The sequence below is a fragment of the Myotis davidii genome, unplaced genomic scaffold, assembly GCF_000327345.1.
Source record: "Myotis davidii unplaced genomic scaffold, ASM32734v1 scaffold1476, whole genome shotgun sequence".
NCBI lineage: Eukaryota > Metazoa > Chordata > Mammalia > Chiroptera > Vespertilionidae > Myotis > Myotis davidii.
Window position 1 is genome coordinate 327,618 of NW_006287253.1, and position 15,116 is coordinate 342,733.

At 57.5% G+C, this 15,116-nt stretch overlaps 1 protein-coding gene across 1 annotated transcript; it reads right to left on the reverse strand.

The window, feature by feature from the left end:
* Window positions 1–6,375: 6,375 nt before the first annotated feature.
* On the reverse strand, window positions 6,376–14,503 carry ICOSLG (inducible T-cell co-stimulator ligand; the record flags this gene model as incomplete). Its single annotated transcript, XM_006758986.2, has 6 exons — window positions 6,376–9,058; window positions 9,823–9,858; window positions 10,372–10,542; window positions 11,981–12,280; window positions 13,196–13,549; window positions 14,371–14,503. Coding segments are annotated over 6 exons (1,008 nt in total), but the record flags the coding sequence as incomplete, so codon positions are not given.
* Between the last annotated feature and the right edge of the window lie 613 nt (window positions 14,504–15,116).

A 15,116-nucleotide genomic window follows, 5' to 3' on the forward strand; every position in this document is an offset into this window, starting at 1 on the left:
GGCTTTGTTGGGGAGATGGGGCTTCTGGGATCCTGAGGCACCTGGGGGCTGGGTGGCTGCAGGAGGGAGAGGCAGGGCAGCAAGAGGACACCTTGGTGGGAGGTCGTGGTGGGTGAGATCAGGCTCCTCGGAGGGCCCGGGATGGCTCACGCCCGTGGAGTGGGGTGGAGGGAGCATGGGCACTGGTGGCCATGTGGGGTTCAAAGGCAAGTCTTGTCTTGCAGGAGGCATGGAACCCTGCAAGTTTGGGGGCCCATAACACCCCACGTGGCTGGAAGATTCATGAGCATGAGGCTGGACCAGGGAGGCAGGGATGAGGCCCCGCCCAGGACCCTGTGGCAGGAAGAGCCTCCTTGGAGAGCAGCTGAGGATCTGGGCACAATAACACATGGGGGGGGGGGCGAGGAGGGGAGCAGGGAGCATTCGCCGGTAGTGAGTGGGCGTCCTTACTGACCCACAATACGTCCTAACTTTTCAAAGAAACCCCCAACCCCGAGACCACCCTACCGTCCTCCATCGTGGGGAATGGGCCGGGGGCCTGCAGTCCTTGTCTCCTCTGGGCAAGACCAGCCCCCGACGGCCCCCCTCCGCAGGCCTGCCCATCCACCGTGGGAGAGCGATCTGGTTTCTCCGTCAGCCGGCTGTCAGCCCAAGTCTACCCTGGGACCCAGCGATGACTAAGCTGGTGTCGAGTCTTCAGTCGGTCACTGCTGTGCAGTGGGAGGCCTGAACGTCCTGTGCCCAGAGTGAATGAGTGAATGAATGAATGAACGAAAGGTGCGGGGAATAGATGTGGACGCATGTCACCTCCTCAGGAAGCTCACCCCTTTCATCCTCTTCCAGAACCCTGGCCACTCTGACAGTGTCTCGTTTCCCTGTCTTCTGTGAAGTTCACCAACATCCCGGTGCCAACACCAATAGTTCCTGCCATGGCCCAAGCACTTGGCATTCGGGGAACAATCCTGCCCTCCTGGAGGCGCATGTTGGATGAAGGAATGAATGACTGAGTGAACGCTGGAGGAATGAATGAGTGTCAGATGAGTGCTGGGTGAGTGTCGGATGGAGGCATGCTGGATGGAGGAATGAATGACTGAGTGAACGCTGGAGGAATGAATGAGTGTCAGATGAGTGCTGGGTGAGTGTCGGATGGAGGCATGCTGGATGGAGGAATGAATGACTGAGTGAACGCTGGAGGAATGAATGAGTGTCAGATGAGTGCTGGGTGAGTGTCGGATGGAGGCATGCTGGATGGAGGAATGAATGACTGAGTGAACGCTGGAGGAATGAATGAGTGTCAGATGAGTGCTGGGTGAGTGTCGGATGGAGGCATGCTGGATGGAGGAATGAATGACTGAACAGGAAGCCACCACGGCGCAGCGCCGAGTGCTGTGACAGAACCGATTCGTGAGAAGGGGCATCTCTTGGACCTTGGACCTCACAAAGGCAAGCTGGGACCTCAGCTGAGAGTGTTAAAAATAGAAGCCGTTAACAAAAATTTTCTAAACGAACTGATGGAAATTCCCTCTGTCAAAGGAACTGCTATAAATCAAGCCACAAAAACGCTATGTCCAGGAGCCGAGAACTGTTTCTTGAGCAAATAATGTTCGGGGGGGGGGTGGGCACAGTCGGCTTCCCTGGGGAGAGTGTGTGAGAGGAGAGGTCCCCACCCCACCCAGGGGTCTGCGTTCAGGGGCCGTCCTATTGAAATTAGTCATTCAACCGTCACTTAAGAGCAGACACTGCCAGTGCCTTCCTGACAAGTTTGCAGGTAAAGGCTGCCCCATGGAAAGGGTTGTTATTTGGGGAAAAGGCCACTGGCCAACTTGGTCTGAGGACTTTTCGGACCGAACGGCCCTTCAGCAGGTAGATTTGGACAGGAAATGCACAGGTCCAGGTCAATAATTTGGGGAGCGTCCTGGGCTAAGAGTTGGGTGTCAGAGACCATGGTGGAGTGTGGCTGGTACCTTGGTTCTCCGGGACGGGACTGAGCCGAGCGCCCAGCCCGCCCACCTGCGTGCCAACTCCTGTCGGGTGGATGCCCCTGACTCCCCCCACAGCCTGCGCAAGCGACCGGCCCTTCCACAACTGCCTGCAAAATTCCCAGATTTTTAAACAGTTGGCTTTTCATTATAGTTGACATATAATATCCGTTCGTTTCAGGTGTACAACATAGTGATTGGACATTTATATGCCTTACAAAGGGGTCACCCGATGCCTAGTGCCCACCTGGCACCACACATAGTGATTACATGTCACTGGCTGTGTTCCCTGTGCTGACACGTTGCCTCCCGTGACTGCTTATAGCTGGCGATTGGTAATTCTCAGTCCCTTCCCATTTCACTCAACCCCCTCAACCCCTCCGTCTGACAACCGTCGATTGTTCTCTGTATCTCTGAGTTTGCTCCTATTTTCTTCCGTTCCTTTGAGCCCACACATAAGTAAGATCGTACAGGATTTGTCTTTCTCTGACTTATTTCACGTAACACGACACATGTCTCCAAAGAGGACGTAGAGACGGCAGGCAAAGATGCTCCACGGCACTCACCCTCAGGGGGATGCAAATCACAACCACAGTGAGGTGCCAGCCTGCCCCTGTCGGCCTGACTGTCATCAGAATGTCAACAAATGCTAAGCCCTGGGGAGGGCGGAGAAGGGCAGCCCTCCTGTAATTGGCGCAGCTGCCATGGGAAACAGCATGGAGGCTCCTCAGAGAGTTGAAACGAGAGCTGCCATACCACTCAGCAGCCCCCCGTCTGGGTACATATCCAAAGGAAAGGAAAACGCATGTGAAAACATAAATGGACCCCCGTGTTCATTGCAGCGTTATTTACAATAGCCAAGATATGGCAACAACCTAGGTACCCACTGGTAGACGAACGGACAAAGATGTGGGATCAATACACCATGGAATATTACTCAGCCATAAAAAGTGAAATCTTGCCGTTGTCACAACACGGATGAACCTACAGGGTATTATGCACAATTCCTAAATACGTAGGCACTGTTTCCCACGGCCTCGGGCAGGCAGGGCCAGACCAAAGGTGAAGGGAGTGTGGTGCGCCCTCCGAGAGCCAGCTGAGGGAGGACCACACTGGCAGGTTCGAGTGCAGACTCGGCCCTGGAGGGAGCGTTGCCCTAGGCTTTGCGCCCTGGGTGCCCTGCTTGGCTCAGCCGGGTTCGCCCTGGTCACAAGCCCCTGAGCCTGTCTCCTCTCAGTAAATCACAGGGACCTCATTCTGTTGCCGTGAAAGGAAGCCCATGTATGGGGTCAGGAGATGCTGCCGTCCACAGAGGGTGGGCTGGTAGGTGCTGCTCAGCTTCCAGGCCCCGGGAAGGGGCAATGGCATGACAATGTTACTGTGGACGCCCAGTGAGCCGCGACTTCTGCTGCGTTGTGCAAATGCAGGCCATTCACGCTGGGCTGTAGGAAGACACACAGGCTAAATGCAGGGGTTTGTTTTCAAGGCCGAGGGTGTTGGGCCCACCAGTGACAGAGCGTGACGGGCTCAGTGGTGAGCGCCCGCAGAGCGGCCACTTTGTTGATGGAGACCTTCACCGGGCACAGCCTGACCTCTCGCGAGGGAGCTGGGGGAGACCCGTCCGCTCTGCCCGTCCCAACCACTAGGGAAGGACAGGGCTGGGTGTGGCCCCGGGACTGCGGCCCTGGTTGGGGTGCAACCCCTAAGCTAGTGATGGTGAACCTATGACACACGTGTCAGAGGTGACACACGAACTCATTTTTTTGGTTGATTTTTCTTTGTTAAATGGCATTTAAATATATAAAACAAATATCAAAAACATAAGTCTTTGTTTTACTATCGTTGCAAATATCAAAAAGTTTCTATCTGTGACACGGCACCAGAGTTAAGTGAGGGTTTTTCAAAATGCTGACGCACCGAGCTCAGAAGGTTCGCCATCACTGCCCTAAGCTGTTCTTGTCAGGGTTAGAAGCCCAACCTCCACTTCATGGAGATGGGCCAGAGAGTCTAGAGCAGTGAGTCTGGAGTTTTTCCAGAAAAAATATTGCGGGATTTTTGGAATTTAATGCAAAGAGTTTTAAAACTAACTCGTATTACCTCATCATACTCTTTGGTTCACCATGATTTCCTGTGTAAAACTTAACTTACATGGCTGCTTCGTCCCTCCCTCACTCACCCTGCTAAACCTCACCTGCTGACATGGGCAGGGCTCAGATGCCCCTGTGGCCTGATGGAGACCGGCCCTGGAGCTTGGCTGCCCGTCCTGACCTGCTGGTGGCCCTGGGGGCCCCCCTCGGGCAGGCACACTTCCTCTGCAGGACCACAGCGGGGCCCAGGAGGGACCTGGCGCTGCTGCCCCACCCTCAGTGGCGTCGCCCATGCCCTGGCCACGCAGAAGGTGCATGATGCTTAAAGCCTGTTGTGGAGCAACCCCCATGACCCCCCACATCTGTCCTGGGGCTCAGACAGTGGTCCCCAAAACCCAGAACCCTCCCGGAAGCGACCGCTCACACAGAACTCACTGCCCCGGGGGCAGCCCAGGTCTCCCCAGGACGAGGGGGCCACTCTGGGGCCAGGACACCAGCTGGCAGGGGCCTCCGGGAAACCTGTGCCGACGCCCAGGAGCCGGTTCACGAATGCTGACTCGGGCCATGACCCTTCTCGATGGAGCGATTCCAGGACCATCTCCCCTCGATGCACCGCAGCTCACCCTCTGACTGTGGGTCTCCTTCTGAACATGGTGCCCCCTCTATGGGTCCCTCCTGCTGTGTGTGGGGTCTCCCTGTGACTGTGGGGCCCCTTCTGTTCGTGGGTCTCTTGTCTACAGCCAGTAGCCTGCTCAGGCCTGGGCCCTCAAATTCACAGTTCTTTCGGTGTCCTTGACCGCTGCCTGTTACCACTAGTTTTTACTTGGTGCTTGTAGCTTGTAGAGGGTAAGGGACTCCTGGATGTGTCCCACGGAGACGTAATGTTTATGCACAACCCCTCCCAGTTGTGAGATTTCACGGTCCTTCGAAGCACAGATTGCAGGCTCTCCCACAGTCCCTGACCCCCAGCCACTGACCCCACTGGCTCGGGCCCTTCCCCTCTGACATCCCACCCCCGCCTGACCCCGTGGGGACACATTAAATATAGAGGGTGACGTGAGCTCTCGTCCTTCCCAAATGGGTCTGCTTAGTCTCACAGTAAGTTTTTTCTTTTTCACATTTGGAGGGTGTATTGGAGGATGAACAGAGAACCCAATCAGTTATAAAAACAAAAGTCGGGTTTATGACACAGACACGGGGACAAATGGAACGTTTCCAGACGTGCGAGATGCTGGACACCTTTTTGCAAAGGCCCTGCACGTTCAGCGCTGAGGGCAGCATGGAAAGTCCCTGGCGGCCTCAGGAGCCAGGTTCCCGGGCAGCTGAGCAGAACCGGAGACCCCCACGTCCCCGGTGACGGCAGTGCTGCCCTCCGGCCTGTGCCTCGCCCTCGCCTGCCGTGCCCGCCCCCCTAGGGGCGCCTCCAGCCTTTCCCAGTGGTTGCCAGGGCCCGGGGTCCCCTCCACAGACCACACCACTTTCACGGCAGGAATTGCTGTATCTTCGAGGTCTGGACACACCAGACCTCACGTGCCCGCTTCATGGCCAGGCCTGTTTGGAGACGCCGGGCCCCTTGGATGCTGTGCATCACTCACAGGTTCGAGCCTCTACACTGTACCCACACCCCTCCCACCTTCTTTTTAGAAAATGACTTTTATAATTTTAATGTTTTACTTTTCAGTTACAGTTGATGTACAATATTATGTTCATCTCAGATGTGCAGCCTAGTGATTAGACATTTATGTAGCTTACAAAGTGGTAAGTCTCATGCCCACCTGGCACCATACACAGTTGCCCCAGTATTATTGACCATATTCCCTACGCTGCCCAGGACTATTCTGTAACCACCAATTTGTACTGCTTAATCCCTTCACCTTTTTTCTCCCCCCTCAACCCCCCTCCCACCTGGCAACTGTCAGAATGTTCTCTGTGTCTGAGTCTGCTTCTGGTCTGCTGGTTTGTTGTTTTTCAGATGCACGTGTCAGTGAAATTCCTGTCTTATTTCACTCAGCGCAATGCCTTTTAGGTCCATCCGTGTGGCTGCAAATGATAAGATTTCATTCTTCTTTAAGGCCGAGTCGTATTCCATTGTGTATATGCACCACGTCTTTTTAAAAAATATATATTTTTATTGATTTCACAGAGGGAGAGGGAGAGAGAAGCATCAATGATGAGAATCAGAGATTGGCTGCCTCCTGCAGATCCCCCACCGCGGATTGAGCCCACAATTGTGCCCCCGACTGGAATCAAACCCAGGGCCCTTCAGTCCGCAGACCGGCCCTCTATCCACTGAGCCATCTTTATCCATTCACCTATTGATGGGCTTAGGTCATCTCCATATCTTGGCTCTTGTAAATAATGCTGCAATGAACATATGGTTGTACATGTCTTTTCATTTAGGCTTCGGGCTTTTTAGGTAAATACCCAGAAGTGGAATTGCTGGGACTTTGTCTCCTGTTACAGCCTTTGTTTTAAAGTCTGTTTTGTCCAGCATGAGGATGGCTACCAGCTTTTTTGTTTTTACTTTTCTATCTTTTCCCGTCCTTGTACTTTTAGTCTGAGTGTCTTTTGATCTGAAGTGAGTCTCTGACAGACTATGGAAGGAGATTGTTTTTTATCTGTTCAGCCACAGCCTGTCTTCTGATGGGAGCACTTACTCCATTTGCATTTAATTAAAAACCACTGGATCCTCGGACCCGGGTGGGCCCTGCACAGTGGGGAGCTGCCTGGCCCCACCCTCCCCTCACAGAAGTCCCCTGCTTGTCACTTCTCCCTGATTAAGCAGGACCAGGATGGATTTAAGCATTAGCCATCCCCAAGGAGACTCACAGCTGGGGATCTGGGATACTGGAGACCAAGGGGAGGCCGCCCTGGTCAGGATGAGGCAGAGGGCCCGGTGTCAACTGGTACTGGGGGTGGGGGGGAGGCTGACAGCCCTGACCTGGACCCCCCAGGCCAAACCCTGCTAGCCATATGCCTCCTCCGAGCCCCAGTGTGGACGGGGAAGTGCCCTCCGAGGGCAGGGACTCACCCATGCACCGGCCTTCAGGGGGGACACTGCTCTGAGATGGGCCGTCTGTATGTTTTTGGACTTTAAACAGCGTCCCTGCCTTCCACACCTGAGGCCAGTAGCAATCTCCCCGTGAGATAACTAAAATGTCTCCGGACCTTGCCCAGGGTCCCCTGGGGGGGAGAGGGCAGGAACCCCCAGAGCGAGAGCCGATGAGTTGTGAGGATGAGCTGAGCTGACCAAGCCACGGCACAGCTTCTCTTCTTTCTCTCCAACTGGGTTTGTGGGAACAGGTGTCGAGCACGGGGACTCAGTGGGTCTACAGCACAGGCAGCAAGTGGCAATGGGGGGGGGTGGGGTACAGTGCAAGCCTGGAGGACTCAGAAGTGCACTGGGTCCCAAGGCCAGTCGCCTTCCCTGGGCCGGGGCGGGGCAGGGCGCTGCCGGGCTGTGGCTGAGGGTTATCGGGACCAGCGGCGAGATGAGGGATCGGCACGGAGCTGGAGAGCGTGCTCGTGGCCTCGGGAGCCCAGGCCCAGGTCCGCACGTGCTGGGAGAAGCCTGAGGGAGGCCCCCTCTGCCACTGCCTCCGAGAAGGACACCGGCTTCTCTTCCAGCTGCCCCATCCATGGGGGACACTGGCCCCAGCACCTCCCGGGCCCCCAGGGCCTGGGACGGAAGGTGGGCGCCACACCCAGTCCTTTGTTCCAAATGTCAGTTAGTGGCCCTTCTGTCACTGTTTCAGGGATGACACGTGTCTTCTAATGCTTCCATGTGAAAAGTCTGGTGGGCCCTTAGGGCCCTCACGTAAAAGCCACACGAGGGCTTTTTGCCACAAGGACACACCAAGGATTTCTTGTGACAAGCGTGGGACGCGGCTTCACCCCGGAGCCCGGTCCTCACTGCTGCCCCAAGTCTGGGTCTGGGGCCCATCGTGCTGAAGGCCATGGCGGACCTCAGGCTCCATCTTCGGGGGGTTCACACCTGGGTCACCTGGCAGCCTCCTTCGCAGAACGTCCTGGAGACATCAAACTGCAAGGTTCATTCCAGGCCACAGCGTGGGCACTGCCCGGGGAGGCCAGACGCTGCCCACTCGCATCCCTGGGGGGCCGTGGGCTCGGAGGAACCGGTGTTTGAGTCGGGGTCTCCATCACCCGCTGCGGGTCCTCAGGGGCGGCCGGGCGAGAGGCCGTGGCAGCAGTGCAGGGAGCTGCCCAGACCACACTCGGAGGAAATTCCTGTTCTGAAGGCTGCCGAGTGGGGAGCCCTCTCCATGCCGCCGCGCCCCCAAGGACTGGCGGCCACATGCCCGTGTCCGTGGGCCGCGCGTCCTCAGTCTCTCCAGGGCACGGCCTCCTGCTGCGGGCCCAGCACGTGGGCGCCTGCAGCAACCTTCTTCGCGTGGACTCGGCTGTGCTTCTGCAGGAGGGAAGCCGAGCTTTTCACCCAAACACTGAGGCTGCTTCTCCCGGGGAGGGTCCCAGAGAAAGGCGAACGCGGGGTCTCCATATTGACCGTTCCCTGCAGACGGGACGCGCACACGTGCACAGGCAACCACGGGGCCGCAAACACCCTCCGCACCTCACCCTGCAGGGCCCCCGGGGGAGAGCGGGCGCCGTCCCTCCTCCGTCCACACGGGGCCTGTCCTCCTGTCACTCAGACCCCTCGCCCCACAGCGGGCGTCGGGACCGGAGAAGGGCTGGAGGCGGGAAGGAGCGTCTCGGGGTCCCTCTCTGCTGTGCTTGGCAGCGAAGCTGGGGCGCCCGCTCCCCTGGGGTTAAGTGCGGTCTTTCCAGGGGAAGGGCCCCCAGGCCAGAGAGGCTCCGTGTCCATGAAGCTCCTTGCTGAGGGCGCAGGCTGAGCTGCCCTTGGCCACCAGCCTGCGGAGGCCGTTCCCCAGCAGCCTTCCGCGGTCCCTCCGGGCGGCGTCTCTCCGGAGCCCGGTCCGTCCTGGGTGGTGAGTTCTTGTCAAACGTGAAGGACTTGGAGGGAAGAGAAGGGAGAGGGATGTGAACACTCGCCTGCAGCTGCTGCTCCACGGGCCTCGGGTCAGGCCGCCCCGCTATCTGAGGGCTGTGTCATCCACAACTGGCTTGCGGGCCGGAGCGCCCCTCCTGCAGCCGCAGTGGGCCACGGGCCCAGGCTCCCCAGGCTCCCCGGGTAGAGGGAGGGGCTCAGGCAGTGCAGTGGTTTGCCTACGGTGTCGAGTGAGGGCTGGTCTGACTGCAAAGCCACACGCAGCCCAGGGCAGCTGCTGGGAATTAGAGACTGTGGGTGAAGACCATTCCCGACTTGGGGTGGGAGTCACGCCGACCTTTGCTCCCAGGACTGTGGGGTGCTCGGTTCCCCGGGAAACATCAGATACTGTTCTATTAGGAAGAACTCAGTGTCTGAACCCACTTAAGCCCCCCGTAGGGGTGGGGTGGGAGGGGAGGGCAGTGAGGAAGGAGAATGGAGGCTGGTGGAGGTGCGGGGCCCTCATCCTGCTGGCTCTCCCTGCCCTGTGTGTGTGTGTGCGCATGTGAAACGTCCCAGCGTCAGCAAGTGGCTCCGCGGGCAGGACTTGGCGGCAGGGCCGGGGGAAAGTGCCTGCACTGGGGTTCAGTGTCTGAACACAGAGGCCCTGTGCCTGCCCCAGTCACCAAGGAACGCTCGTGCTGAGTGGCGAATGTGGAGGGAGCGGCTGCCAGGCCGCCCAGGCCCACGGAACCTGCCCGCTTCCTCCCCGAGCCTCTGGCAGACTCACCTGTGAAGCCCCGCTCTGGCCTCGCAGCCTGGGCACCTGTTGGAACAAACCAGGAATGCTCAGGGCAGGCCCTGGAGGGGGGTGGGGGGCGGTCTAAAGACCCCCCCATGGCTCAAGTGCTTGGGCCGAGAACAGACTCCCAGGGGGCACCCCGCTTTCAGGGCAGACGCTCTGCTCTGTAGGGGGGAAGCGTGGGAAGCACTGAGATGCTTTGTGCCCGGACTCAGGGTGCCCTCTGCGGCCTGGCCGACGGGCAGCTCGGCTCCCGCAGAAATGAACTCCATCCTGACCTCTAGATTCGGAGCCCATCCTCTCCCGCACCCCACCCCTGGGAGGCGGCGTCAGGAACGTGGGGCCCAGACTCGGCTTCAAATCCACGCGCTGGAGCTTTGGCGGAGCTGTGCTCGCTCGGGATGCTAACGCCACTAAAACTGCACTTGAGACGAAACCACCTCCTTGCAGAGTTTATAAACATCTTGAGAAAGGCAAAGCACCGATTCCCACCAAATAAACTAACGCCAGCAGCTACACGTGCGCCCCGCCTGGTACCTGTGTAGTGGCCCCGGCGGCCAGGACACCGGCTCCTGCACCACCAGCCTGCAGCCGCCGCCACGACCATGGTCAGCAGCAGCGCGATGGCGGCGACCATGGTCCTGGACCTCCCCGCCTCGGCGTCGCCTGGGATGTCTGTGTTGCTGGCTGTGGTTCCCGGGGTTGGTTCTGCAAGAAAGAGGGAAGCAGCCCAGACTTTCAGAGGAAGAAGGCACGCCGGAGCCCTCCTTCCGAAGCACGTCCCTGCCTTTCAGACATGAAGCTGGTGGCCGAAGGGCTTTCCCTCCCAGGTGCCACTCTCCCCCCCTGCCCCGGATGTGGAAGCCTAGCCCTGGGTGGTGGCAGGAAGCACAGGTTCTTCCTGGCTTTTCACATTTGACGTAATTTACTCTTTGTCCGGCTTTATTGATGACTTAAAAAAAAATCCAAGTGGCTCTTTCCTCCCTCACTGCTTGAAGATCAACCATGACAGCACGGTAACTATCTGAACCAGGAAGTTCATGGCCAACAGGCTACTTCAGTGGAAGCAAATGGTCATTGACGTCCTTCACCCTGGGAAGGCAACAGTCCCCAAGACAGAAACCCGGGGAAAACTAGCCACCGTGTGTAAGACCACCCCTGACGCCATCTTTGTGTGTGGATTCGGAACCCCCTTTGGTGGTGGCAAGGCCACTGGCTTTGGCGTGATCTGAATCCTGGGATTACCCAAAGAAAAACGAACCCAAACAGACTTGCAAGACATGGCCTGTATGAGGAGAAGACCTCAAGAAAACAGAGAAAGGAAAGCAAGAACAGAAGGAAGATGGTCGGGGGACAGGCTTCACCCACACTGTAGGTCAGGGCCAGCGTCAAGGCCTGAGCCCCTGCAAACTCCCGGGGCCGCACCAGAGGGCCTGTGCTTGGGGCAGTGCTCTGCGGTCACCATCGCGGGTTCTTGTAAGTCCCGAACGAGGAGCCCTGTGCTTCCCCCCCAGCACCGAGCCCCACAGGTCCCGCAGCAGGCACGGCCCACAGGCACATCTCGCCTTCCACCTCTCATCTCAACGCGGTGACAGGGATAGAGATGGAGAGAGACCCGGGCCTCTACAAAGGAGTCACATATCTGTGCCCCTTCCACGGGGAGGCCTCAGGCCAGCAGCCAGGCCCAGCTAAACCCCTAGCACGAAGGGAGCCGGGGGGAACGGGGGTGGAGCGGAGGGTAGTCTTCTCAGGGGGCACACACCCAAAAGCAAAACGCTGGGTGGGGGCAGTGCAGGTGGGTGGGCCTCAATCCTAACGCTGTTGCTGCCTCGCCCTGGTATTTCTGATCTGTAACAGCCTTTCAGAGCCTCAGTCCCTCCTCTGTGAAATGGGTCACCAAACTGGCCCCATGAGTGAAGATGAAGTCAAGCCGTGTGCATTGAGCACCCAGCCCCGTGCCCATCGCCACAGACGTGGTGATCCCGTCACCACGCACCTGACTCTTCCCCCCTCTCCCTTCCAACCCCTTTCTGATGCCGCTGCCGGGTCACCTCAAAGGGGCTTTATCTTCTGCCTGAGAGGATCTCCCAGCACCCCGGGCCCAGACCGTGATCGGGGCGGGCATGCAGATCCTGGGGGGCCTTACCGCTCCCTTTCTGGCTGCTGACAGTCAGGTTCTGGTGCAGCAGCACATTCTCAATGCAGCAGCCGACGTTCACGTGGGGCGTGCGCCGGATCCTCAGGACGCTGACCACGTCGTACAAGCCCTGCGCGTTCAGGGAGACGGTGCTGTTCTGCAGGGCCTCATCCAGCAGGCTGTTGTCCGTCTTGTTGATCCAGTACACGTTTGGCCGGGGGTAGCCATCCTTGGACGTGCACGTGAAGGTGAGCTCCTCGTCCTGGGGGGCGGCCGTGGGGGCGCTGACCACGGGCATGCTGTAGTTTGCTGCAGGGGGAGAAACAGAGGTGAGGGGTGCCAGGTTCTGAAGGTCAGAAATGGAGGGGTACCCAGAGTCAGGGCCCAGGGCCAGGTTAGAGGGAAGGCGGCCCGCCGTGCCCCTGGCCCCGGTAAAGAAACAGGACCAGGAGTCTGGTCTGGGCAGCGGACACTGGCCCTGTTCTGCCCAAGGGTCACCCCCTCCCGCTCCAAGAGGGGAGTTACTGAGCCTGCGGGCAGGGGCTGTCATCCACTCCCCATTCCAAAGAGGCCAGCCACTTGCATCTAGTGACAAGGAGAGCTTGCTGTCAGCTGAAAGGAACCACCCATCTCTGAACTAGCGGAGCCCTAAGCATCTTGATTGGCTTTCATTTTCTCCCTAAATTCTGATCTCAAAACTCCTTCCTAATTTTATTTCAAAAATCTAATTTGAGCCCTGCCCGGTTTGGCTCAGTGGGTAGAGCATCAGCCTGAAGGGTCCCAGGTTCGATTCTGGTTTCGATTCCGGACAAGGGCACATGCCTGGGTTTCAGGCTTGGTCCCCAGAATGGGGTGTGGGGAAGGGAGCCGATCAATGATTCTCTCTCATCATTGATGTTTCTATCTCTCTCTCCCTCTCTCAAATCAATAAATATATATATTTTTTAAAAGTTTAGTCTGAGTTGAGTTGGCTCATTCAAGGCAAAGACAGCAAGATTAGGAGTATTTCTGTGAGACCAGGGAGCCTCCGGTTATGAAAAACTTTCTTACGGGTTGATGCTTCAACCAGCTCAGCTTCATGCAGTGAAGCAGAAGGCTGCTCATTGAGACTGGGATTTCCTTCATAGAAAGAATTAGGTGAACGAGCCAGAAAATGGGTCTCCTTAATGCTTACTCCAGGCCAGGGGCTGGGATGAAGTCAGCTGTCAGCGTCAACGCCCTTACCTGCCACGTGCAACGTGACCGTAACATTCAAAATTCGCTCTGTCGTCTTCCTAAACACCAGGCAGTCATACTTCTGCTCGTCTTGCGGGGTGATGTTGTACAGACGCAGAGAGAAGTTGCCCTGCTTCATGCTGTCCAGGGACATGTGGGCCCGGTCCTTGTACCGGTTGTTGTCATGGCCGGTGGAGCTGTTCCCGGCCAGGTAGTAAGTCACAGGTTCTGGCTTGCCGCTAGCATCAGTGATTTGCCAATAAACATAAAGTCCATTTAAATCTAAACTCTTTTCTTTGGTGTAAATGCAGCTGAGCTCAACGTCGCTGCCCACCATCGCTCTGACTTCGTTTCCTTGACTATCTGCAGTGAATCAAAAAACACATTTATTTTATGAGGTTGGCTCTTACCTCGCCTGCGAAGTTACTCTGGAGGGGGAAGTTTGGGGGAACTCTCTCTCACACCAATTCTGACTCATTTCAGTAGAAAAGGAATGTATTCCTGAGAGCCACATAGGAATGCAGTATTTTAAAAATTCGGAATTTGCGGAAAGCTCCTGCGATGTATTGCCTAACATTGACTTCCTGTCACTATGGACGAGGCCAGTGATGGGAGAAGCAGGGGTGGCCCCTGGGACCAGGCTGCGCTCTGCCTGCTGCTTCTTGGGAGCTTATATTTAATTCAACTGAAAGGGTTTTGTAAAAATGTAGACATTTCAAAGAAAACATCAGTTTCTCAACAACAGACTTATAAAGCTGCTCGCACTGCGCCAAGGCAGGCCCACGCGATGTGTCCAGACTGGCTTTCCCATCCGTGCCAACACTTGGAGGGCCGAGAAGTGGCCGTGCTCTGCCCTACCTCGCCCTGAGCTGGGTGCATCCCTGGTCCTTGCTCCCAGCTCCTCGGGAGAGCAGAGGACTGAAACACGCGGGAAGAGGTGCATTCCGCCTACACCTAACTAACGCAAGATAAAACAAGAGCTACAGGGTCTAGACAAGCAACCCCTTTGTGGCTTTCAATCCCACCCGTGACCCAGGCTTGGGGCCCACCGACCTCACAGGAGTCCCTGGAAAAACAAGAAGGGCTGTGGCAAGGCCCCCGCTGACACCTGCACCCCGTGGCCCCACTCCCCACACCGAAGGGCTGGGAACTGGCCTCCGGACGATGCGGGCTGTTGGACTTACCGGCTTGCAGGCCGCTGAGCAGCAGGAGGAGCAGGCCAGCACTGGAAAGGAACCAGAAAGCCAGGTGAGGCCCCTTCTGCCAGAAGGTGAAGACGCCTGCCCACTGCAGGAGCGGGTCACACACCCACTGACAACCAGCCCATCAGCCAGGCCCCGGCGGCAGGAGGCACCCCCTCCCTGCCCAGCGCAGCAAGTCCCGAGGGGCCAGCATCCCCCACAACCAGCCAGCCCTCATGTTAACCCCCAACACGATGATGAAAGTGCAATAAAGGTAGTGAAAGACACTCCCAAGGCCACAGCTAGGACACCCTGGTGACCTAGCCATACAGGGACAGAGTCCAAGAAATTGTATGAAATCAGAAAAAGAACACTTCCACAGCATTCATGGCAAGAGCTGCATTTAGTCTGGGGGAGAAAGAGAAGAGCTAAGATGCCCAGTGGCAGTCGGGGAGCTGCAGGACAACGCTCTGAGGAAGGAACTCATTCTGAAACCAAACGGGAGGGAGGCTCCTCCCAGCCGGTGGGCAGCTGGGCTGCGGGGGTGAAAGCTCCCCGACTCCCAGGCTCCTGGTGCCCTCAACCCAGCCACCCCCTCCTACCGGCCTCCCAGGATGCAGTGAGCCCTGAGCTCTGGGCAGAGACCCCTGCCCCACCCCTGACAGCTGTCCTCTGACTCTGTAGAGGCATGTCCCTTGCCACCAGGGGCTCCCCATGCCCCGCGGAGGCCACAGCCTGCAGGTGGGGCT